This window comes from Synchiropus splendidus, chromosome 15 (assembly GCF_027744825.2).
Source record: "Synchiropus splendidus isolate RoL2022-P1 chromosome 15, RoL_Sspl_1.0, whole genome shotgun sequence".
NCBI lineage: Eukaryota > Metazoa > Chordata > Actinopteri > Syngnathiformes > Callionymidae > Synchiropus > Synchiropus splendidus.
In genome coordinates this window covers 10,518,236-10,543,948 of record NC_071348.1, presented here as the reverse complement: position 1 = coordinate 10,543,948, position 25,713 = coordinate 10,518,236, and the positions used below count along the sequence as shown (strand labels likewise).

The following is a 25,713-nucleotide window of genomic DNA, read 5'->3' as shown; positions in this document are numbered from 1 at the left end:
TGTTTTAAGTGGCTCGCCAGACATCCTGGTTTTGATTGAGTGCACAAACAAAAACGCTGTTTGAGCCGAGCATGACAACCTTTTGACATTCATTTCCGCATTACAATGGTTACATTACCGAATGGGTCTGAAAGAGCAGAGCCGCACCAGCATGGACCTGTGAGTGAAAAATTTTGTTTTGTATTTTGTTTTCTTTTTGACGGCGAGCAGCGACCTTTCAGTCACAGATCACCCCTGACAGTCGTCTCCACCCGACCCAGAATAAACACACAAAAGCGCATGTCCAGTGGTGTCTAGGAAATGTCAGCATGGAGCAGAACAATTCACGTGCGTGTCTCCGTCCAAGTGGATTAAGTTGCAGTGACCAAAGGTTGCATAAGGCTGATCAAGCTGCTGGGGGAAGTAAGTCTTTTTACTGTGCCCAATTGGACTTATAGCCGCTCGATCTGAGCGCGCACATGTGATGCTGGTTAAAGGGCGGAAGCTTTACATTAGAGACATCTGATCCCATAAAGGTACTGATCAGGTTGATAAAACCCGGCTGTGCTAGCTTGTGAGGGAGAGGTCTGATTCTGAAGTGAGGCATCTTAAAGATTGTAAAATCTATAGGAAAATAATGAATTTGTACTTATATTGTTGTATAAGTACAATACTGCCTCAAACTAGACTTAAATTCAAATTCTGTTCCAGTTCATAAACTCAGTGTTAACCAGTCAGAGACTGACCTTTTGGTTGAGAGTGGGCTGTAACATTTATTAATTTGTATTCAAATCGGGCTAACTGAAATTCATATTGGGTTCAGTCGTATAAGAATTTTTGCCACAAGATGCCACATTTTTCAATTTGAATGAATTTGGTATATTCCTGAATCAAACGATGGACCCATACATAGATTCAAACGATAAAATATTGTTTATTTTGCATCAGTTAACAGCTCAATAAATCACAATGGTGGCTATATTCAAGTTTTTATATCACCTAGTTTAAACTAAAGCTCTTTTAGGTGGTATAAGAATTTCAAGTACATACAGAGTAGTGGAAACCCTGGCCAAACATCCCTGAACAAAAGCAAACATATTGTTACCATCCTAGCTGTGACGCATCTTGTGCATCAGTGTGATCAGTGGACCAGGAACTTACAAAGGTTCCCAGTTGTCTGGAGAGCAAACTGTTAAATTAAAATAAATTCTTTATGTTGTAATTAATAATATAATAATAATATATATAGAAAAGACACACACACACACACATATATATATATATTATTTTTTTTATTTATTTATTTTTGTATTCAAATGTATTCACTTCTACAGCTATCATATTGACAACTATATATATATAAAAATTGCCCTCTCTAGTCATATCACTCAGACCAGAACATCCACTCCTTACATCCACCTGCCTCTCAGTCCTGCAGCCTCTGATTGGCCGAGAGCCGAGCCAATGGCGTGCCGGCTCAGCTGTTGAGGGGGAAGGCCCATTCAAATCATGTGTCTGGACAGTCCTGAGTCTTTGCTTGGAGACCCCTGCTAGTCACAACACTCAGGACTTTCAGAGGCTTTCCAGTGTCCTGGGGCAGCGAGTGAGAGGTGTGAATGACAGGCTGACAGACAGAGGGGCGATGAGAGCAGCTGAGAGTGAGACAGCGCACAGGGAAGGCCAGTAGATGAAGTTTGGAGGCAGAATAGAGAGAAAGTGACAAAGAAGATAAGAGACAGAGAAGGTGAGGAGGACACAGAGACACAACATTTTCTCTCCTTCAGAGCATGGTGGCAGAGAGCACATGGATTTAGTGGACCTGTACCTCCCGGAGTGCTTCACTTATCACTCTGATACTGAGTAAGTACTGAACCATCTCATCTGATATTATGGAGGAACTTCTTTTGCTCTTATTTGAGGACACTTTCACTCAATAGTGACACTATTTTTGCTTTGTGGTGAAGCTTATGATGTTGAAAATTGATAATCAAAACACAATTTTTTGATATGCTGCTGACACATTTGTGCTTGTCCTGGCTGCAATTTATCAACGTGATATATTACTCATAATTAATCACATTATTGACTTCCATAACTGGATCAATTTCCGTTTAGAAGGCTATTTTTTTCCTTTACTCCTGTCGCTATACTCTTTTGATTGTTGTTAAAATTCTGTATTTACAGCAGCTTCTTGTTGATACAGTAATAGACTTACTGCATGAACATAGATCATAAAAATGCACTCAATAAAACCTGATTGAAAGCAGGTGCAATACATTTTAATTAATTGTGATACTTTATAAACCAGAAATAATTTGAATACATATTTTTGTTTTTTCTATTACATTTGTTGTAGTGATACCTTTAGTTTGTCAGTTGATCAGTGGAAAGTACTTTCAATTTCATCTAAAAATCCATCTCTTTGTTGCACTTTGTCCGCCTCTTGTTCGTGCAGCTTTGATGTTAAACTCCAGCGATGGCGCTCGATAGGTGGAGACTCCAAAACAATCACGCAAACTGACGTGAGCAGCGGCAGTCGGCCATGGAAAATAAAAACAAATTGAAGTTCCTGTTTACCTTACCTGTCTCTTCCATGACGACAACACACAGACACACGACACGGCGTTAACCACAAAATAATACCCGAGATCCAAAACTGACAAAAACGGCGACGTGTGACGGATGAGACCAGCAAAAGAGAATGTCATCATGATACATCAACACACATGAGAGGTGTGTTCTGTCAGACAAGTGCGAGAAATATCCGCAGATGGACAATGACCCACATCTTCTGTGATCAATAATTACATACAGTGCAACAAGCAGCAGCAGCAACTGACGGATGATCCGCAACAGAGAAAAGACTGCAGCAACAAGCATTGCACAACTTGCAGCTAACAGGAAGACAAAGACAATGTGCAATCATAAAAACAGATGGCAATGCCATTGGATTACACGAGATGTAGACAACCCTCACAGATGCCAACAGCGACTGACACACAAATAGAATACACAATAGAATGGTGAGAAGTAATGTGACTGTGATGACATCACTCTGATGCAGATGATGTCAAAATAGTTCTCCGTATGGTGCGTTGAGCTGTGAAAACTTTTCGGGTGCCCGAAGACGTCGGAGCATTGGTGGCGACGCAGACGACCAGATAAAGAACGTGAGGCGAAGCTCCGGCGGTCACAGATGATCCCTTGCGTGCCACGCTATCCCTGTTGGCTGAAGGGCTGGGCTCCAGCCACAGGCACCTCAGCTCACAGTTTGGTCCAAAGCCCGACTAAGACTCTTACTGCTGGCTCGGGGTGGATCCCTGCTCAGCTCTGAGTGGCTTAGTGAAACAAACCACGAGGGGACCCCCGCTGACCTAAAACCAGCACCTCAGGTGAAGTTCTGAAGAAGACAACAAATCAGCGGCTGACAGATTCTTGTTATTTTCCTCCCGTCCCTCGCCTCCCTCCCCCGGTCTTCCTCCTTCATTGTCTGCATTATGACTCCTCTCATTTGAAAGTGAGTGCTTCCGTCTCTCACCCGCAGCTTAATGAGCCGCAGGACGGCCCCTTTCTGTCTGTCCCCGCTCGGCTCTTTCACACTCCCTCCATCCGTCTGCCTCCCCCTGCTCGGCATTTTTGCGCGTCTTTGTTGCCGAGGTGCAATTACACTTGTTTTGGATACTTGCACACAAAAGAGGGAGAAGGTTTGATAAGTTTGAGTACTCCCAAGAACACACGCTCTGCAAGCGCTAAACAACACCAAAGCAACACGTGCTTATGGACATTCCGTGCCACGTCTGCGGCACGCACACCGACATGCGCCTCTGCAAAGACACCCACCATCACACCGACACTCTGTCAAAGAGATATACCACAAAACCACACCTCCATAGACGGTCATAAACACTGACAACCCTTGTGGCCAATTGCACAAACCCACCTGACACATAGGCACCAATTGAGAAGGCAAACACAACCAACATGAAATCACACACTTTTATATAACCTGACAAAAGCATCGCATATACTGTAGACAGGACGAAACACTTCTCGTGAAGATACACAAAAACCCTTAGAACAAACACCTCACACAACAGAGATAGAAACTAAATCCATCTACAAACTGAAGCTCAAACTCACAAATGCGCTCATGCCACACACACTTGGGCCACAGGAAACTGTCCATTGCTCCTATGCAGATTCGCACACATTCCTGGACATATGCGGGAGTACTCCCATAGACATGAAGACGCAGAGACACCAGCACACGCTGATTTATCTGCACCGCACTAGTCGTCCTGTTGATGGGCTTTTATGTGCACTTGTAGATTAGTAATGTGTCAGTGTGAATAGCACATCACATCTGATCACTGCACTCTAATGCCATTTCATTAGAAAAGCCAAACACTCCACTCCACCTTGTGAATTTCAATGAGGGAACTATATTTTCATCCGCAGAGTCGGGTGATCAATCCACTCGCTCCTGTTACACACCCTCACTCTGTGTGCTTAACAAGCTCGCGGTGCAGCAAACGCGACTGTATCCCTTGACCAGCTCTTAAGAGTCATCCCGTTTAGAAGCAGCATGGTAGGACAGCTGTGGAGGAGGTGGGGTGTCTGCTAAAGAGTGAAGCTAAGAAGAAAGACTCGGTTAATCCTGAACCGTAATGAGCGTCAATTTATGATGCTGGGGAAGGAGAGGGTAGATACAGCGCTTTTGGGTTCATCTCTTCTCAGCAGGAAGCAGAGTGAATTCCCGAGGAGAAGCGAGTCGGCCCTTGCCGGGAGTAAAAGGTGTCTTAGGAAGGTGTAAGTGGGGAGAATTGGTCGTGATATTGGTTGGAGAATCACAGCGGCCTTAGTTTGCTCTAACAAACCGTTCATCAGGAACTCTGGGTCGTCTTAAATAAAGGATACAAGCGTAAGAAATTGGTTTCCTTTGGAGGGAGGCTGGCTAATCCAGCCAGCCGGAAACTTAAAGAGCTGCTTCAGATCCATGTCGAAAGGATTCGGTCGAGGTGGTCGGATCCAAAAGGTGGGGAAAGAGAAATCGAACAGTGGACCTGATAACAGAAGCGCCATTAGAGATGAAGGAAAATGTTTTCACTTGAATCTAGAGTTAAATATTCGGAGTATTTTAGCAGCCTGTTGACAGAGTTTGGTAAATTGGGTCGAACCAATACGTGGGATTTTCTATTGCTTGTTTGATAGTATCAAGAAGAAGCGATTAAAACATAGAGAATTTAGTTTCTGTTTGCAACTCCGCTTTAAATGGGATGCGACGAGCTTTTGTAAAGCTGAATCAAGGGACCCATATCTTTATTCCTTTAAAGCTGAAACATGCTTCCAATTTCCTCCCTTGCGTGAAAATGATATGCCTATGCTATAAAACTGAATTGGATCTAGCTTTTAGCACACGTTAAATTACAATTTAATTTTATTTACAGCTCATAACGGGCCACACAAAATGACTCGGCCGGCCATTTTTGGCCCCCGGAACATGAGTTGGACACATGCTCGAGGAGATTCTAGGTAAATTTTTGCATACACAATGTAAAGGTGAAAACAAGCATCACAACATGGAAGGGAGATGGTGAAGGTTCTGGAGCCTGAGGTGCTAAGGACCAAAGTTTCTGAGCAACAAAAGGAATTCTGGTCGAGGAGCGGAGGTCTTCCCCCTGACTTCATCCCCCCTGCACCATTCCATCGCAACCTTTTCACTTCTTTAACCAGTGGCATTGCTGCGCTGTTAATAACGGGTGTCGATGGCTGTTTAATAACCGGCTTCGTCGCCTCTCCGTTGCTAATTTGTTCAGCAATTATATGACTCCCGATTTGTTTACGTGTTTAATGATTTGTTGCCGCGTGAGGTAATTTGCTGCCGACATCAATACTATGTTCCTCCTTAGGTAATTAGTTGATGCGTTCCGTAATTTGTTGATGCCTCTTATAATTAGTTAATGTATTCATTTGTTGTCGTGTTGACTCCAATGTGCCGAGCACGTACGTAGGTTCATCTGTTACATGACTTCCGACGTTGCTGGTGATTTGTTGAGGTGAAGCCATTCGCTTGTGGTCGGCCTCCTTCACTTTAACCTTCTTCTCTACTTCTCTATAAAGTGCACAGCTTTCTAACCTGATCCTTTCCAGTCACTCTCAATGGCAAGAGCTTCAACTCTTGCTTCCTGTCACACTGTCAGAGCTACTGTCTCTGAACCAAACATCGTGGCAGGTCTCACTGCTTCCCTTCCACTGTATGTCCTACTTTTGCTGCTGTCTCCACCTTTTTCACCCTGTCGGCACTTTCGTCTTTGCCTCCTCTAAAAATGTTATAATTTATCATTATATGTATTTCCTTTTTTTTTTTTTTTTTTTTACAATTTATCATGTTTGTTCTGCATGGCAGTTTGCTAGTCAGTTGGGTAATTGTATTTATTATTTGTTGTTGTGTTTATTGACATAGAATTGAGTCTGGTTATTTGTTTTTTGTGGTTTATTGTTGTGTAGTTTGTTCTAGAAAAAGACATGCTTTAATACTCTAAATAAACAAATGAAATGAACCCATGTTTCAACACTAGGAATTAACGTGACACTCTTTTTTGGCATTTAAAATGGTGCAGATGAAAGTAAAAATAATGGTCCTGGTCACAGCTTCTGGCTCAGCTCTCTTTACAAGACTCATCTCTTCAACCTTGTTTCATGATTTCCACCCAAAGTGAGCACCACACCTTAAATTTATTGGACTTTTAAAAACTTATTTTGCTTCTTTTTTTGCTGCTATGTGACGCTGGTCTGCCTCAGTGCCATCAGCTCCTCATCCCGTTGTCTTGTTATCTTTAGGTGTCGTCGGTTTGTCCAGGCTTGAGTGTCTGTGGCTCTGCGGCTATGTAGAGGGGTCACCAGCCCGTGTCCATGGTTTACACAGGCGGTGGTCAGAAGCAGCCAGACTCTTTGCCTACCAAATCGCTTGTGGCTGAGACAACTTCGATTTACATGGCAGGAAACAGACATCCAGCCCAGCTCGCCAAGATTAGACCCCTGCATGTGTGTGTGCGTGGAGTCTACAGTTTTTAAAGTTAGCCTGGCGACACACAGTTGCACGCGAGTATGTGTCAGGGTGTTAATGAACACACATGCTTTCAGCGGGCCGGAGAATATCCGTGGCCATACGTGTTCCCCGTCACGTGAATCTGCCGATGATTGTTATTTTTACATCCACACATGAGCACACAATGAGTCTTCAGGAGGTGTGTGTGAGAGAGAGGAGATCAGATTGCTGTGAGCTCACTGTTCTCCACCGCCGCCTCCGGAGTGCTGACAGAGGAGCTGTTCCGAAGCCAAAATGTCTGGACTGATTTATATTTAAACAGTATATGTATATATTACAGGAATGACCATTTATGACGATAATATATACTGATATTGACTTTATTGATTCTCACAAAATATGATAAGATGAAGTTTGCCATCATATTAAAGCACTTGTTTCAGCTCATCGGCTAAAAATATGTTTCCTTCAATGCAATGTGATGGTGTGTTGTAAAATACTACATTTCCGACTCGTGCAGGTGTAACAGCCCACCTTTCTATGGCTTTTCTTCACTTCCAAATCATTAGAAAACACACTTCCTTGTTCTTATGGTGCGTTCCACTTGTGCTCACAAGCCATTTAAGTCCAATGAGGTAGACACTCAAATGAAACTGAAGACCTGGTATTCACATGAAAATAGAAAGAGGGGAAAGCATGATGGCTTTGCGCTGAAAAATATTTTGATTCTTTTTAATAATATATGAACAAAATCATGAATTATTTTGTGTTTATTTGCTTGTGTGTGTGATTTTAAGATAAATCTCTTGAGATATATATATATATATATATATATATATATGATTGTGTCCATATTTTCTTGAAAAAATGATTTAAACAAACGCTTGGTGAACTGTAGGACGAGTGACCCTAGTTTTGGGTCACATTCTCGCGATGAACTGTGATCAGTAAAGTGAGAAAAGGCGGCGGCGTGATGCGGACGTTGCGGTTGCTCTCTGGTTTGGAGATTTCCCTACGTTTGCTTAAGCTCACTCCTCCTCTGAAAACAAAGCAGTGCATCACACAGAAGCTTTGCATATGTTGGAAATCACAAACGGCTGTTTGGACAGCCGCCGGACGGATGGACGCACCGGTGACGGAGCTGCTTTTGGAAGCGAGCTGCTGCTTATTTGGGCGTCCTCGGGTCCATGTCGGGGTTCGGTCGAGAGTGCTTGAGACTGAAATCTAAACTCACAAACAACTTGTAGTTTCAATTATTAACCATCTCCAGCTGTGCATCACCCTGCTGCACTTCGTCCTGGACTAGAATTGATCTTCTATAATTCATCAAGCAGAAGTTCAAATTTGATTCCACCAGGGTTCTTCTTCTATTTTCCCTCCTCTTTGGTTCCTCCTTTCCCCATCTCCATTTATCCTCCCTCGCTTCCTTCCTTCGGTACGTCCTTCTCTTCCTCCCTCTTTGTTGCTCAGCCTTCTTTCTGTCTAAAATAAAAAAAGACACTGCTAACACAAGAGACCTTTGTATTCAAGATGATGTACCATGAGAAATTGGTGTATCACTCCACTGACCTGCGACCCTGGCTAGCCAGGACCAGGCATCTTTATCTTTGGTTGTGTACGACCTCAAAACAGCGGCGGCAAATGAAGCAGATCTTATAAAACTAATCGTGGCTCACATCATTAATATTAATAACCGCAGCAAGGTGACCCGCCATCATGAATATGGATCCTCATTTCTGCTCTCTCCTCCTCTCAGACTTCTGGGCAGGATGTCGGTGAGGGGCCTAGACCCCACCTGTCCCACTTCCATCAAGCGTGAGCCGTCCAGTCCCAGCTCTCAAGGCGACGTGAGCCCGGCTCAGCCCAGTCCTGCCAGCTCTTCTTCAGACACTAACTCCAGCTTTGGGCCTCTGAACAAGGGTCACAGCAATGGGCTGGACTCCCCAGGGCTCTACGGGAACACGCCGGCGCTAACCAGCAACACTGTAGCAAACAGGTGGGCAACTGCTCCCTTCTTTTAGCCAACCTTTAAACATGGCCATGTGCACGACCGCACAAAATCAAGTCAATCGGGAAAAGAGGAGAGTTGAAAGTCTGAGTCGCCCTTTCAATTGCATTTTTGGGTTCATTTGCTTTGTCATTCCAAGGCGGTTCCAAGAAGAAGAGGGACCGGTAAAGTGTGAGTTCATCCTCGGATCGGTGGCGAAGCGGCTGTGCCTGGTGTGCGGCGACGTTGCCTCGGGGTACCACTATGGCGTGGCCTCCTGTGAAGCCTGCAAGGCTTTCTTCAAGAGAACCATCCAGGGTAGGAGCGCACACCTATCCACACACTGCAGGAACCTGTTTTGCCAGAAACAGACAAACACAAATCTCTTGTTGTGGGATAAACACAGTTCGCAGCTTCCCTCCGCTTGAAAGGTTTTGTAATAAATACCTATTAGCAATGTCTGTAAGCTATCAGCCGCGTGTTGTGTGTATAGTCAACATGTTTGAGGTTCAGATAACACCTTGCTGAAAGTGTTAATTCTCCGCAAGCCGACGCAGCGGGAGTCAATGAAGCGCACTGTAGGTGTTTTAAAGCCGGTGTCCTAGTCAAGGACCTGGCAGGACACGTTGTGTTGAGACATAAAAGACACTGGACGGAGATTTGTAAGTGGCTCATCAGATACGTCCTGTTTGTGATCGAACGCGGCAGCTGAGAGCGACTGGCTCCCCTCCACCGGGCTTAACATGCTCACTTGGCTTCCATCGCTGGTACTCACAGTAGGAAACAGGTTGGCTTAGGTCTTCTGGAGGAGATACAAAATGACATTATTTAAGATACCACCAGGTTCCTTTAAGCTTCTTTTAGCACAAATACCCCTTCAATCTAGCGCCCACCATTCAACACAAACCGTGACGCACAAGCTGTTTGGCACGGTAACAGAACCAGCAGGTAGCTTGAGGGTCTTTTTTCAACACTAAATAAATATACAGAACATTATTATTTACTACAAAACTCTGGTTAAACCATGACTGTATAATTTGGGATAGTTGAATTGTTATGCCTATGAATAACAACACAGTAATAGAGTACATTCGTTTTATTTTAAAAAAAAATGTTGAAAACAACAAAAATGAATTGCTATAAATTACTGAAAACGTAACATCATTTTTTCTTTTGTTTTCTCTTGCTTTTATTTGTTTTTTAAATGCTCATAAAGAGATACACAATGAACATAAAAATAGTTTAGTTTACATATAAAAATATGAATGTTTTCTCTAAACTTAAAAGGATTTTAAAGATAAATAATTCCACTGTATTGTGTTCACACACCACGGTGAAGAGTGTGATAATTTTTAAACTATTTACAGTTACTATTTTTGTCTTGAAAATGATATACATATAATTTTGTCTTATTTTATTTATTTATTGCAATAATGGTCAGTAAACATCTATGAACACGTTCACCTTTATTAAAAGTTGTTTTGTTTTCTAGTTCTGGCTGTTTTTTAAAAACAGTTTTGTCTACTTACTCACTTACATTTACATAGTTAAATGTTGCATATTTTCTCTAAACATAGAAGGATTTTAGAAATAAATAAATACTGTATTATGTTTACACACCACGGTGAAGAGTGTGATAATTATTTAACTATTTACAGTTACTATTTTTGTCTCGAAAATGATATACATATAATTTTGTTTTATTTTATTTATTTATTGCAATAATGGTCAGTAAACATCTATGAACACGTTCACCTTTATTAAAAGTTGTTTTGTTTTCTAGTTCTGGATGTTTTTTAAATACAGTTTCATCTACTTACTCACTTACATTTACTTACTTAAATGTTGCATATTTTCTCTAAACATAAAAGGATTTTAGAAATAAATAAATACTGTATTATGTTTACACACTATGGTGAAGTGTGTGATTATTATTTAACTATTTACAGTGGCTTTTTTGTCTCTAAAATGTTGTATTTCAGAGAGAAATAAAGGCAGAAACAACTCACCAGCCACGAACATCTCTGAGTACATTCAATTTATAAAAAAAATGTATTGCTGTCGATTACTGAAAACACTGTGTATTTTTTTAAATGCACAAAAAGAGATACAGAAATGATTACAATATAAAAGCGGTTTTATTTGCATGTTAAATGTGGTATATTTTCTCTCAACATAAATAAATAATTCCACTGTATTTTGCTCACACGCCACAGTAAGGCGTCTGATAGCGTATTCTAAACCATTAGCTACCTGTGGTTTCAACAATAGCACCCAATTGTGTTTCAGTATTTCCTGTGTGTTTCTCCTTCAGGTAACATTGAATACAGCTGCCCTGCGTCCAATGAATGTGAAATCACCAAGCGGAGGAGGAAGTCCTGCCAAGCATGTCGATTTGTGAAATGTCTGGCTGTGGGCATGCTGAGAGAAGGTGAGACGCTGGAAATCCCTTTCTCGGTCGCAACATTGTTTCTGCCCGGATTAATCGGACGGTGGTCAGACACCATCCGCTGGACGCCAAATTACAACTGCGCTTTGTTGTTGTCGCACCGTATGGAAAACAATTGTGGGATTTTTGTTAATCTCTGAAGGGCGATGATAGCGGACATTACCGCCTCAGCGGGCCAAATAGAGATGGCATCGACTTCAGTTGTGAAACTTAAGACTTTTGACAGTTAAGCTTTGGTTCCTGGGTGGCAGCTGTGTGTGTCGGCATGTGTGTGTTTACCACAAACACAGGACAATGTGTGGCGATAAAAAGGCAGAGGGAGGCAACTGGCTTCAGATATTTGAGATTCTCACTACCGAGTCGGACATGTTTTTCTATCGACTTGATATCGACTAGAGTGAGCCTAATTGAATTAGCAAACACGCTTCCCGACTAACACATGCTGGATGGAGTCGTGCTGCGTGCTCTGCTATGGTGACATGTGCACATTCTTAGGAGAGTCGTTGGCAGCAGTCAGGTGCTTCTTTAGTCCCACTGTGTGCCTGCACGGTGACATATTGTTGTCCAGATTTAGAAGTGACTGAAAAAGGAAAACATTAGCGACCTCCTACTGTAGCGGCCACTTGTTCCGCGTCAGCTCGGGCCAGAAGATAATAATAAAATCAAGAAGCCCAGCTTGAAAATGCATATGGATTCTGTATTGGAGTCAAAAAAAAAAAAAGACAGATGGATTTGCTCTTTTTTCAGTCTCCACTGGAGTCACTGACCCACTCAGGTTTGTGGGACGCCATACCACTTACCATTCCGGCAACTCCTTCTCTGGCGCTTAGCTTTAATTTATTATTGTCCATTCACAAACACCATTTTGTTTATTAAATTCAGCTGTCATCGACATCAGTTCCTTAGTTTTTGGTTTTGATTTTTAATGATTTAAAACTTGGTAAATTATTATTCAAAAAAAGAATCCCTCTTGACCAGTGTTTGTGTTGTTGCGAGCTGCTAGCGACTGGAAATGAATACGTTGTTTTCCACCCATTTGAGATGAAGCAGTGAAATACCAGCAGAACTTGTCGATTTATCACTTCATGTTTGCGACTCTCTGCTAATGACGCTTCATGACTGTGGATTATTTCAGTTTGCATGCTGATCGGTTTGTGTAAATGGTTTGTTTAACTGCGTCAGATGGCACTGACATTTACACAGACACACACCTCCAGTGTGTTGCTCTGGCGGTGTGTGTCTGCCCTTTTTCTAAATTAGCTTCCTTTAACAGAGCCGGGGCATCAACAGCACCCCCCCACTCCTCGCTCCCTCGCCATCCTCTTTTCTTTTCCTCCTCACTCGTAAATTCCTCCAGATGCCTTTGTGGGATTCCTGGACCTCCGTGAAATGCGAACTGCCCCTCATAACTCCAGTCGTAAGCGCCCTCGTAACGCGCTTCATCGTGTCTCGTAATGCCCCTCTTCCCTGGAGAGGGCACAGTAAAGCCTGAGACAGAGGAGCAGTGGGCTTTAATAAGAGACTCGGAGTCGTATTAAATACACAGCTAAAAGACACATAGACCCAAGGCAGGGTTTGATTAAGCCTGGTTTAGTGCTCGCTTGTGCTGTCGCCCCTCGGGCCCGTAAAAACATCAATGTTAACAAAACACTCTCAGTAAGATTCACTGCACGCATGCGATTGTGCGATGATGTGTTTTCATGGTTTTAAGGGTTTACGGCAGAGTCTAACGTGGGCACTGGTGCATCACCGCTGTTCCTCTTCATCTGCTCCTCATTTCTACATAGTTAAAGTTCCTCTGTGTCAAGGTGTTAATCTTTCCACTTGAGATGGACGGCGTCGGGAAATCGTGTGATGCACAATAACAGCCATCGCGCGTTATATTGTAGCTTGTTTAATGTCGCTGTTAAATACATCCACGACGCAGCTTGCGAATAACGCTCCTCAGATAAACCCAAAAAAAACCCAACGTTTCGTCGAATATATATTGGCCCACTGAGCGCGTTGTAAGGTGTCAAAAGTAGGATGCGGTACATCGGGTTGTAGCCGAAAATCTGAGCGGAAGTACCAGAAGGAGGTGGAAGAATATTAGAGCTATGTGTCGGGTAGTAAGAGCAACACTGCTCTCCATTTCTGGTGGTACTGTTCAGTTTGGTCCGGTAAGCTTTGGTAAGCTTTGAGGAAACATTGAGGAAAAGAGCAAGTCTTCATCCGTACCTGAATCTGTACATAATGTTGAGCATAAAGGATTTTACTTTCCACTACATCGACAAAACCTTGTCCGGGGAGCAATGCAATCATTTTTCCATGCGGTGTACATTTCTAAATTAGCACAAATCCGGGGGTCATGGAAAAGGCGTGTGTGTCACTATCTGAGAAGCGTGGGATTGTTTCAAGTGAACACATGCTTGTGGTGGAAGCAGCAGCATAGAGGCAGGGGTGATGGGGGATGGGCCGGCAAACCTGGATCAGTCCGGATCAACCACAGGATGTCCACCTTTTTGATCCCGCCGGGTGCATTTTTGGAACTTGCAAAGCCTCTGATGCAAAGATCCCGACACCTTCAAAAGAGCGATGAAAGTGTCAGAAAATAGATCAATGTCTGAGTGCTGGTGTTTATTGAGCCTGTGTGTGTGTGATTGTGTTTTGCTGTCCACTAAATCTATTCTGGGCCTCTTGGTTGTCAGCACATTCCTCAGTGAAGAGTTACACTTTATTCTCCGATGTTTGACCCGTCTGTCCATTCAACCCACACACACACACACACACACACACACGTCTTCTCCTTCATGTCGAACCTGCAAAGTTGTTGGATTTAATCCTGAGTTTGCCAACAGTTGGTGTTAAATCTGATGACAGGATACAAACACATACCCTCCTCCTCCATCTGACACCTCGCCGCGGCACCTGCCGAGCGCCTGCACTTATCCACACTATTCGCCCGTGGTGACATCACCAGAGGGTCACGGAGTATAATCTCTCCTAGCCAATCTCTTCGGTAATACCCTCCTCATCTTCTCAAGTGTGACCTCTTCACTTTTTAATTCGCTTCCTCTTAACCCCCAAATTGCCGACTCATATGATCCTAGTCTCGTTTTTTTTTTTTTTTCCATCAAATCACGAAAAGAGAAGCTGGGAAGCCCATATCATATCTTGATCTTGATAAACCTTGAGTTCACCTTGGAGGAATGAAATGAATATTTAATATTTTGTTCTCTAGGCAGCTAGCCCAAACTGATCACATGATCAATAGAGCCAGCAGGTTATTGTTTTGAGCAAGGAGCTTCCTGGAGAGACTGGAACGATGGATGAACTGGCTAGAGACAGAATCTTACTATCTCTCTGGATCATATGTTTTTAGTTTCCACTGGCATTATTAATTGTCAATGTATAAATGAATATTAATAAACAGGTGAACAAACATTTCTGCAGCTTCAGAAAGACTTATTTAAATGTTGCTTATTTGCGGAATTCATAAACAAAATAAAATAAAGCAAAAATATATAATTTAAGAATCTGTTAAAATGTTTTTATTACAATTTAGATTGTAAAATCTAAATTGTAAAAAAATGTAAAAAGTCTTTTATGTTTAAGTAGACATTTTTTTAAATAGGAAAAGCTTTCCTGCAAACACTTTTCAATCACGCATTGTCAAAAACTTGTCTGCGGCGCACAACCTTGAGACAGCCCGTCACTCTGAACCGAGCCTGACCTACTTCAGATCAGTCAGTCTCCAAGGGAAAATCGCAAGGCAAATGTCTGGCTGTGAAATAACACAGACATCTCTTCTGTTTAGAAAAGAACACTCAAAAGCTTCATAAAATTAATGTAAGAATAAAACAAGGCCGGCTCTATTAATTTAAAGATGCCGAAGAATTTTGAGTGATGGTTAAAGAGCATAGAGTGAAAGTTGAATGTCATAAATCATTATCAATTTCAAATGTAATCGTCCGCCGCAGAAGTCCGGGTGTATCGTGCAGCAAGCTTAACAGTGTGGAGTGAATGTGAAGTGTCAAGTGGGTTCATAATTCCTCCAGAGTGTCTCCTTCTGATGTGAGGGCCATTATAGATCCATGCAGAGCCCCTATGACCGCTCGCACCTCAGGGGCGGAAACACAACACCACGACTTCCTGAGTCACATTCACACTTCGCACACGTGCCTTTTCCTCAGCGGTGCACTTGTTGGCTGAGCCCGCCGGGCCTCTGCGCTCACACATGACAGTCTTAAAATGCCCTTCGCCAGGATGAGAACGTCGCCACGACGCTTGTTAGGACGAGCAGTTGTCAACAGTTGTGGTGTGGAACATGGTGTCTTGTTGCAGGATGCAGCGCGCTGGATTTATGAGCAGGCGCTTTACGTATCACGTCTTTTCTCACTCAAAAGCTCAACCAAATTTGCCAGCCTGGCTCAAGAAGTAAGACTTTTCTCAATGGTTTCATCTGTAGCTTTTCAGGTCTTCTAAATCCAGAGTTTCTGTCTCTCACATTTCCACTGACTTCTGCAGTTTTATCCCTTCAAAAACATCTTGTTTTGACACCTGGAAAAGCCCTCGAAGAACGCCTCTGTTAAGCCACTAACTTCCACCAGTAACATTGTTTTCATTTATAGTTTATTGAACCAGATTTCTTTAGCATGTGAAATATAACTGATAGCATTATTAGTCAAAATAAAATCAGGAGTTTTAGACAGCAGGTGGCAGTAGCTTTCAAGAACTGGCTTGAGAAACAGAGCCAAAGGAGAAGCTTCCACACACTTCCAAGTGAGTCCCTGTTCTTTTTTCATGTGTTTAAAATGGAACATTTAACAAACTGGTAATGTGATGTTTAAAATGGAAGACTTGAGTCCTCCCTGCAGGAAGTTTGATTTTCCCAGACAGTTTTATTTAATCGTGTGACCTGCAGAGATAAAAGTCGAGGTCATTTTAACAAGGACTGTTTGAGGTACATTTGCAGACACAAGGTTGTACTTTTACTTCTATTAAATAGTACTTCTAAATAATTGTTTGGTTTTCTTTTGATATGTTTAAAAATAACTAAAATAGTGACAAGATTTGGTGTGACTATGGAGGATGATAAGGATAGACTTAGGAGGAGGATGCTGACTTGCTCTGGCAACCCCGGATGGGAAATGCCCGAAAGTCAAAGAGGACAGTTTGGACTCTTGTTGACTTGGTGTGGCACACTCAAAATGGCACATACACAACTGCAACCCAATTCAAATGCACCTAAAATAATGGGAAAAACATAACAATTGGAGATTAAAGAATTCATCATAAATTATTTACATGGAAATCATGAGATCAGTTTTTTAAAAACTCCATAGGTTCCTATCGTTTCTCGGCTTTCGGATCAAGGTGCACGTTGATTTGTCAGTGTTTAGGACGCTTCAGTCTCAGTGGGATCCTCTGGACATGTGAGGTGATCGGCCATATCCTGACCCTGGACCCGATTCAAGCGAAGACTGGGAGACATGAAGCTGATTACTGAGCCTAATGATTTCTTGGCTGCTCGCACCGGAACCAGTCAAGATCTGCACCGCTTTTGACCCCATAGGAATAAAGAAGGGCGCTAAACATGACATTCTCCACCAGGTGTTCGCCTGGACCGGGTTCGAGGCGGCCGGCAGAAGTACAAGAGGAGAATAGACGCGGAGAATAGCCCCTTCCTGCAGGCCCACAACGCTTTACCCCAGAAGAAAACCTGTAAGTCCACAGACACAAGTCTTTATCTTTAAAAGTGCCATCCATTGCACTCGGAACACTTTTACATTTCAATGAAAATTATATTTATTTTCCAGGACTTTACAAAATAAAATGCTGACTTTCTGTTTTTCCTCCCAAGTTAAAAGCACCAGACATATTCAAGGATCAGCAGTTTTAAAATGTGTTATGGTGATTTATTCATCTAAACCAATGCATTATTTTAAAAAAGTTTTTTTTTTTTTTTTTTTTGTGGAAACAACACCATTAGAATAAGTAATGAACCTGGAACACTGTGAGTCATTAAAAATGTTGAATATCATAAAGCAGATGGATTAAAGAGGATATGGAAAAAAGTTTTCTGCATTAAAAAATGAACTATTTTTATTCAGTTATTTCATTTTGCTTTTGAATTTACTTTTTTTTTTTTCCTGTTGTAACCACAAATTCTTCCGTCTGTGGATTTCCAGACTCTTCTGCCGTCACTGCAGTGGAGAACAAGGTGGTCTCCCTTCTCCTGGTCGCTGAACCAGAAGGGATCTTTGCCATGCCGGATCCCACCGTCCCAGAGAGCGACATCAAGGCTCTGACCACTCTGTGCGACCTGGCCGACAGAGAGCTGGTGGTCAACATCGGCTGGGCCAAACACATCCCAGGTAGGACTCTCAGACCCTCGCTGTCGGTCGGTCACTCTCTCAGACGGACACATTAGCTGACATTAAGTCTGTAATCAGATCAGAGGAAGGTTTGTTGTGACTCGCCGTTGCCAAGACACTAAAGCCGGAGGAGGGTAGGACAAGCCGGCGGGCACTCACTCACTCCCTGTGTGTCCTTGCTGACCAGTGTCCATCAGATCACCAGCAGCCAACTGGAGGGTTTAATGCATTTCCTGATCCCAGTCTCTTGGAAGGCTCCGACCAGAAAAAGAAGACAGGATGTTTGTCTTTCCTCCCATGCGCTAGTGGAAAGAAGTCGGAGAGATGCACCGCGCCGGCTTAGCGGGATTAAAACAAATGCTGGTATGCTGGCGCGTTGACAGTTGTAATCAGGTGTCAGTTAGTCTGAGCAAGTTGTAATCGGAGAGATTTGTACACACCAATAAATATGACCGCACTCCAAAAATGAACAGCAACAATCCCCGGACGAGAACTTTTTTACAAAAAGACGCTTTATTCTGGAAGAGATTTTTTCTAGTCGCGCCGGCGCTTATCAGTTGTGGTCAACTTCACCCAAAACATCACCACGGAAACACCTGGGCTTTTGTTGATGTCCTGTCTCTGAATTGCTTACAGTATCAACACGCCAGGTGTGTGTGTGTGTGTGTGTGTTGGTGTGTTGGTGTGGTCCATTGTTCTGTTAGGAGAGAAGAAAAGAATTATTATCTGCTGTGGGCTGCGACTGTCTCTCTGTCAGCGCTTCAAACACGCTTCTGTTTGTAGCCAGTCCCACACACAAACACACACACACACACGTCCACTGGGGAATAAACATGTTTTCTGCATCATGATATGGCTCCCTAATACCTGAGTTATTGAGTTATATATCATTACAGTAGTGATGCGCTGATGAGGCTTCATGAAACAGTGTCATCATTTTCAGAGCCCACTAGATGGCACTCTCTGCTCTAAAATCTCTGGGCTCCAAGAACCAATTCAATGAAGCCTCACATCATTTTTAAACTGATACTGTGCTCTGAAAACTAGGACACTGTTTCATGAAGCCTCATCAGCCCATCACTACTTTACAGTGTTTAAAGTTGGAGGAAATATTCAGGGACCTATGAAACTCTGGGTGACTCAATTTTAGTTCTGTTAAAACAATGGGGTAAAGTTCAAAGTATATGAATCACATCTGAGATGGGGTTGCTGGGGCAGCAGCTATCGCAAAGAGGCCTGGACTTTCCTCTTCCCGGCACCCTGTCCCAGGTGTTTTAGGGTAAATTTTGGGCCGATCCCTGGCTTACTGAGTGAAATTCCTTTCTCCAGCATCAAGTAGGTCTGCCCCGCCCCCTTCCCCAAATGGACATGCCCATTGTACCCCACCTGTGAGGCAGCTGGGAGGCATCCTAAAAAGAAGCTAATTTTGTGGCAGTCATCTTGCTCTTTTGGTCCCTACAAATCTGGGGTCAAAGGTGAGGGCAAGAACAACATAGCTGGGTAAATGGAGAGCATCAAGAGTCCACATGACTGCATCAATCTCATGCTCCATCTCACTCAGGAACAGGACCCTGAAACTCTCCTGCATCTAAACTATGGTTGAAAATCTCACGCTAAAATGGGGACAAATTTTAAGAAAGGCGTTTTTATCACGGAGAGACAGATGGATATGTTAATAGCTCGAATTAACAGATAACTAATTATAAGCATCGACTGATAACAAGTCTCATTTGTTCACAATGTTTTTTTTTTTTTGCCGCCCGAAATAAACGATTATAATTAGAGTTGTCTGAAATAGTGGATTCTCTACCAGCCTGAAAGACTACTGTGTTTTCCTGTCAAAAATAATTAGGTGTTCTTGCAGGGTTAATGGAGTTGTCTGTGAGGGGGAGATGTTACAGTGGTATTTAAAATGACCAATTATTGCTGGGTTCCGACATCATCTGTGCGCGAGCGGCGGACCGCGTGAGCCTTGTCGCTGGGAGAGGTTGGCTTCTGGGCGAAGTGGCCATCTGACCCCACAGGGGGGGTGAGTGTGTCAGGGCTACTGTCCCCTCACTCTGCCGGCTCTTATCAGCCGCAGTGACAGTGACGCGGTGTGACATCTGCGGGCCAGACTAGCAGATGATCTGGCTAAAGACCAACCGCCTCTTTGCTTTTGGCCTTTTTGAGTCAGATGTGAGTTGGCTGTCAGATGTGTGTTTGTGTGTGTGTGAGTGTTGATATGATACATCCAGCACTGGGGGGACTCTGCTGCCAATTATTGCTCTCATCCCTTTTGTAGAAGGAGAGCTGGGAACCATGAACAAATGCTTGTTTTACAGCGCGTTCTTTTATTTATTTATTGCGTATAAATAAATCGTGGTTAAAATGTTCCTTAAAGAAAATAAAAATCTTTTTGAAGGCAACTAACAACAACATTTAAATAAGCCTGTCATCCTGCGCTTCACCCGGCAGTACCTCATGTGCCCATTAGCTTGGCTCACCTGTGCTGATGAGGCTTCATGAAACAGTGTCATCATTTTCAGAGCCCACAGCTCTAAAATCCTTGGGTTTGAAGAGACAATTCAATGAAGCTTCACATCAATTTTAAACCACGAGCACCATCTACTGAGCTCTGGAAATGTGGGTAATGTTTCATGAAGCCTCAGCAGCCCAGCACTACTTATCAGCACAAGCTCAGGGTCACATACGTAAGGTAATATATGCACTATTTGTTGTCCAAGAGCGGGACCTTAAGAAGCACCACCCCATGGCTTAACACTTACATCAACATTTTATTTTATTTTTTTCAAGGAAATGCTGTGGGAGGAGAAACAACCACTCAGTCAACTGCTCAATGAAGTACATGCGGTCAAGTGTGTCTTCTCTGTGGTCTCCTGCTCACGACAGTCATGAATGCTAAGTCGCTCACAGACAGACTGTTTGCACCTACATTGAAAAACGTGTGCAACCAAAAAAAAAAAAAAAAAAGATCAAAGTATGAGTGGTTAATAATTCAAAGGTGAAAAAAAAAAGCATATTCAGCAGGACGCAGACCAACTGGGGCTCATCCAGAGTAGTGGGCCAAGATTAAAGGTGGCGAAGAGGAGAGTGCAGGCATGGTGGGATGAGTCGTGAAGAGCTAATATTTTTCTGGAAAAGAAAAATGATAAAATGTGTAATTGTGGAGCATTTGCGTAATATTTGGCTCTCCCTCCATTATCTGACCCACATGGGAGCCCGTTGTCCTCTCTGATGGATGGTCCACCGCCGGCGTGTTGATCCCCATCGGACTATGAAAGAGCAGGCGCGGTGTCTCCGATCAATCAGGGAGCGATACCCGGGCGCCTGCGGCGACGGTAAAGATCAGCCGAAGCTGATAACCATCACTGATGGTGTCAAAAACACAACAAGCGCGGCCCCGCCTCCGCTCGCTGGCTAAAAATCATCTGCTTAATTCCAGCGCCGCACTGTGTGTGCTTTATGTCAGGAGCCGCTTTAATGATCCTCCTGTGGCGTGTAATTCTCAATCAAAATGGGCGTGTCCTGCTGCAGAATCAAATTAAATCCTCTTCACTCCCACTGTCCTTCCTGGTGTCCTTCGCTCGGTCACATGCTGCCGAGGAAATGGCTCTGCTGCAAGAAAAATACATTTTCCATGATGTGAAAGTGACATAGATCATCATCCGCTGTCTAATTCTCGCGAGCTGTTATCTCCACTAAAGTGAGAGTGAGTGGTCGTAATTCACCGTCCACACTCCGTCTCTCGCCGACAGGTTTACTGTCAACAAACAGTCACTTGTTGTTGCTCTGATGCTAATGGATGTTTGTGTCTAAACAGTCAGCGGAGGATGTCCTGGAGCATGAAGGGGACTGTCGATAACTAGCTGGGGAAGAATTCCAAATGTGGATGGATTGGTTTGGGATTTTTAGCAGCCAATGTTTTCCCATGTATGTTGCTCAGTCGGTGGGGAAATAACTGATTCAAAACTATGTTCTTAGAGTCAAGTAATGTGTCAATGAAATATGTCAATGTTTACATCTGGATATCAGATGCGAGAGAGTGCAACATAATAACAGCGCATGGTGCTCAAGCCCTGAGTCGGGAGCCAAAGTGGGTCATGAATCTGTATACAATGGCCTGTGCCTGGTCAAAATATGAATCCGCTTTTATTATTTTAAACTACAGTGTAAGGGTGTGTTTTATGCAAGGTTCACATTTTTTGGATAAAATATCTAAATAAATAAACTTACATTTTGGCTCGACATTTCAGCAGTATTGTAGTCGAGATGAAGACTATGTGGTCCAGTCTGTTATGCAGACACATTTCTTGCTGCAAAAGAAATGCTAGTCATAAAAAAAAGAACTAACTGAAATTTCAAAATATTTATTTCAATGAACTAGTACTTAATATATAAACTAATAGTTCTAGTATTCAGTTGGGTCCAGGTCGTGGTCTGGGTCTCGACCCCTCTTGGTCTTGGCTCTGTAGCTTCTGGTCTCGACTTCAGCATTACATTCTGGCGTAAATTCGGTGGCTCTTATCTTGACCAAACTAGGCGACTCAATCCTGATAACAAGATTTCAAACCACATCTCACACATGGAAAGCCTTTTTCCTGATGATGGCAAGATTCCTTCCAACAAGCCGTGACCTCCTGTGTCTCCAGGCTTCGCCTCTCTGTCGCTGGCGGACCAGATGAGTCTCCTGCAGAGCGGCTGGATGGAGATCCTGATCCTCCGCGTGGTCTTTCGCTCCCTGGCCTTGGAGGACAAGCTCGTGTACGCGGAGGACTACATCATGGACGAGGATCAGTCCAAGCTGGCGGGCCTGCTGGACCTCAACAACGCCATCCTGCAGCTGGTGAAGAAGTACCGGGCCATGGGGCTGGAGAAGGACGAGTTTGTGGTGCTGAAAGCCATTGCCCTCGCTAACTCAGGTGAGAGCGCAATACAACTTGCAAGACAACTGTCTGCATACAGTGTAGGTGTATATATTTATATGTGTGTGTATATATATATAGATAAATAGACAGACAGACAGACAGACAATTCACAAAAAATAGCAGTTGGTGACGGCTCAGTGACCGGACCATAACGTAGCGTCTCCTCTGCGCAGACTCCATTCACATCGAGGACACCGACGCGGTCCAGAGACTGCAGGACGTCCTTCACGCGGCCTTACAGGACTACGAGTCCTCCCACCACCCGGAGGACCCCAGACGAGCCGGCAAACTGATCATGACTCTCCCCCTGCTGCGTCAGACGGCGGCTCGCGCCGTGCAGCACTTCTGCAGCATCAAGCAGGACGGCCGCGTGCCCATGCACAAACTCTTCCTGGAGCTGCTGGAGGCCAAAGCCTGACGAGGGAGCGACGCCTCCGCTGTCCCGAGCTGGATCAGAAGAATAAGAGCTGAGAATAACAACGACTGGTGCCCTCCAGTGGATGTGATGAAATATTATGCAGTCAAATTTTCAATTTGTCGGACTGAGAGCGGCGGATTCTCGCAGCGCCATGCCAAACACGCTTCACCACCTGATACTTGAAGATCCTTCTGGATTATTGCATCCATCTTGAAGCCTGTTAATATGCATTCTAGTGCATTTTAGAGCCTTTTGTGGTTTCACTTTTCTTTTTTATATAGAGACTGAAGTCTTGCCAAAGAGTAAAGACTCATCATTTCAATACCAGCAAAACGCCATGACGATGTAAAGTGGCATAAACATGCTTCCCTGCTCTGTTGTGTATCACCTAAATATCTATGGAATAATCTAATATATAACTGACTCTGTGTTTCATAGGAACTTGCCACGTGACTCTTTATTTTAGTAGAAAATTATCAGGGAGGATCTGGAGAAACATCATATCCGAAACAGTCTTTTTATGAGATTCGTGGCATTAAATGGTGATAGAACATATCATTGTAGATATTTTTACGGGCTTCTCTGCTGCAAAACTGTTCTAAAATCAGAAGAAAACTTCACCTTGTGGCTGTACTGTAGACGCCGACTTAGGAAGCTCCGCCTCCTATCGTAGAAATCTGTGTGTATAGAGTTCAATTCGTGCACTACTTTTCCTTTTAGCCATAAAGATTTGGGACGTTGGGTCTGGCCATTTGCTTCTATGTCCGTGTGTTTCGTGTGAAGGTTATTCAAATATAGTTACCTCTCGACTTTATTGTATATGCACATGTTAAGTAAGTGAAGGGAAGGACACTAATAATAACGCTCCTTATTTTTCAGAAACAAAGGTATTAGATGCAGTACAATGTGCAGCAATAGGATGACTTCGATGTACGTGCTGTGCCGTGTGTATAAACACTTTGTGGACAGAGATATTTAAAGATTTGCAGATTTGTTTGGGAGAGCTGTGCCGTGCAGTTTGGATTCTCAGGTGGATTCTTGGGCAATAAAAGACCATCCCCTTAAAGTCACGTTTGTCTTCCTTCATTAAGAGGCGGCCATTTTGCCCCTCGGACCGGCCTTTTAATGAACAGCGTCTGAAGTTTAAGAGTCGCTGCGGGGGTGGTGGTCATCAGTGGTCCTGCCGCGGAGGCACATGAATCATCCCTCCATCACGCAGCGAACATCTGACACTCCTCATATTCCTATCGCTATTCATACACTTTTTTTTCCCCCCGCGAGTCCAGAGGTCTGCGACTTTCGCTATTTAATGAGCCCTTTTTAAATGGCTGCTCTCCGAACAACGGCCAAAAAAAGTGAGAGCTTTATGAGACTTGGATGGAGATTGAGAGAGTGAGAGTTAAACCAAAATACCTTCCATATTTCTTCTTTTTTTAAATCTCATTTTCAAATCTATGTTGACCTGCAAATGCAGTTCTGAAATAAAACAAATTTAAATCATCATCATAAATCATTTATTCGATTTCCTGTACTGTTATGTGCGAATAGGTCACATGACTTTATAAAACAGGGCGACATCTCTTTTATATACAAGTAACAGCTGACTTACAACCTGCTTGACTTTTTTTTATTCAATGTCTGGCACCGCACCATGTAGCAGCCTGGCATCGTGTATGACAGTTACGGCAGCACAGTATCCCAGCATCTCACTCTCACACAGCCATCTACCACTACAGTCGTACCTATAACCCTCGCGTCTGCTATTTTGAATGGCATTCCACTTACGTCCAATCTGTCTTACAACCGGTTGGTTGGAACCGATCTCGATCATAAGTCGGATGTTACTTGTATATGAAATTTGATTTATCCTAGTGTAGCTTTACAAGTATTTTTTGCGTTACAAGTATTTTTTGTATCCTCGACCAGCTGTTTAAATGAAGCCTAATATTTGTAAACCGAGGGCGCCACCTACTAGGTTCTGAAAATGACAGGCCTGTTTCACAAAGCCCCACCTGTCATGGCTTGTCAAGGAGATCGAACCCAGTAGCTGAATTGGTGCAGGTTTACGGATGACTCGGGAGAGCACGGGTAGTTTTAACAATTTATTATAATAAATAATAAACACAAAAGAAGTACAGGAACGGTGAACCAAGGGCGTCAACACACACACACAAGGACTAACTAGATCGCGGAGAAACAGAAAATGTGAGTCTACACACTCACACGCACAACAGCAGCAAGAAGCAATAAATGAAAACAAAGGAATGAGAGTAACTAAGGAGGCAGCTGAGAGAAAACGTCACAGAATTTAGATAAACAGGACCACAAAGGTCAAGAGAGAGTTTACCATGAGGACATGAAGCAACCATCTGGCGACACGAGCTGGTGCCGAGGTGTTGAAATCCATGAGATCTTGATAGGCAAATGAGTCCCAGCCGTGTCACTCGGAAAGTTGGGGAAAAACAAGGAAACGGAAACACGGAACCGAACAGCAAATAACAAAATAAAAGCACGAGAGAAAACGGAACGTAACATCGGAAGTTGACTC

At 43.3% G+C, this 25,713-nt stretch overlaps 1 protein-coding gene across 1 annotated transcript; it reads left to right on the top strand.

Annotated features, from left to right (window-relative positions):
- The first annotated feature begins 1,496 nt into the window (after positions 1–1,496).
- On the top strand, positions 1,497–24,231 carry LOC128771919 (estrogen-related receptor gamma-like). The gene is made up of 8 exons (XM_053887795.1): positions 1,497–1,839; positions 8,784–9,023; positions 9,175–9,332; positions 11,329–11,445; positions 17,056–17,166; positions 17,634–17,819; positions 22,472–22,741; positions 22,921–24,231. The coding sequence occupies exons 1-8, from the start codon at positions 1,784–1,786 to the stop codon at positions 23,163–23,165; spliced, it is 1,383 nt and encodes a 460-aa protein (XP_053743770.1). The 5' UTR covers positions 1,497–1,783; the 3' UTR covers positions 23,166–24,231.
- Positions 24,232–25,713: the final 1,482 nt, after the last annotated feature.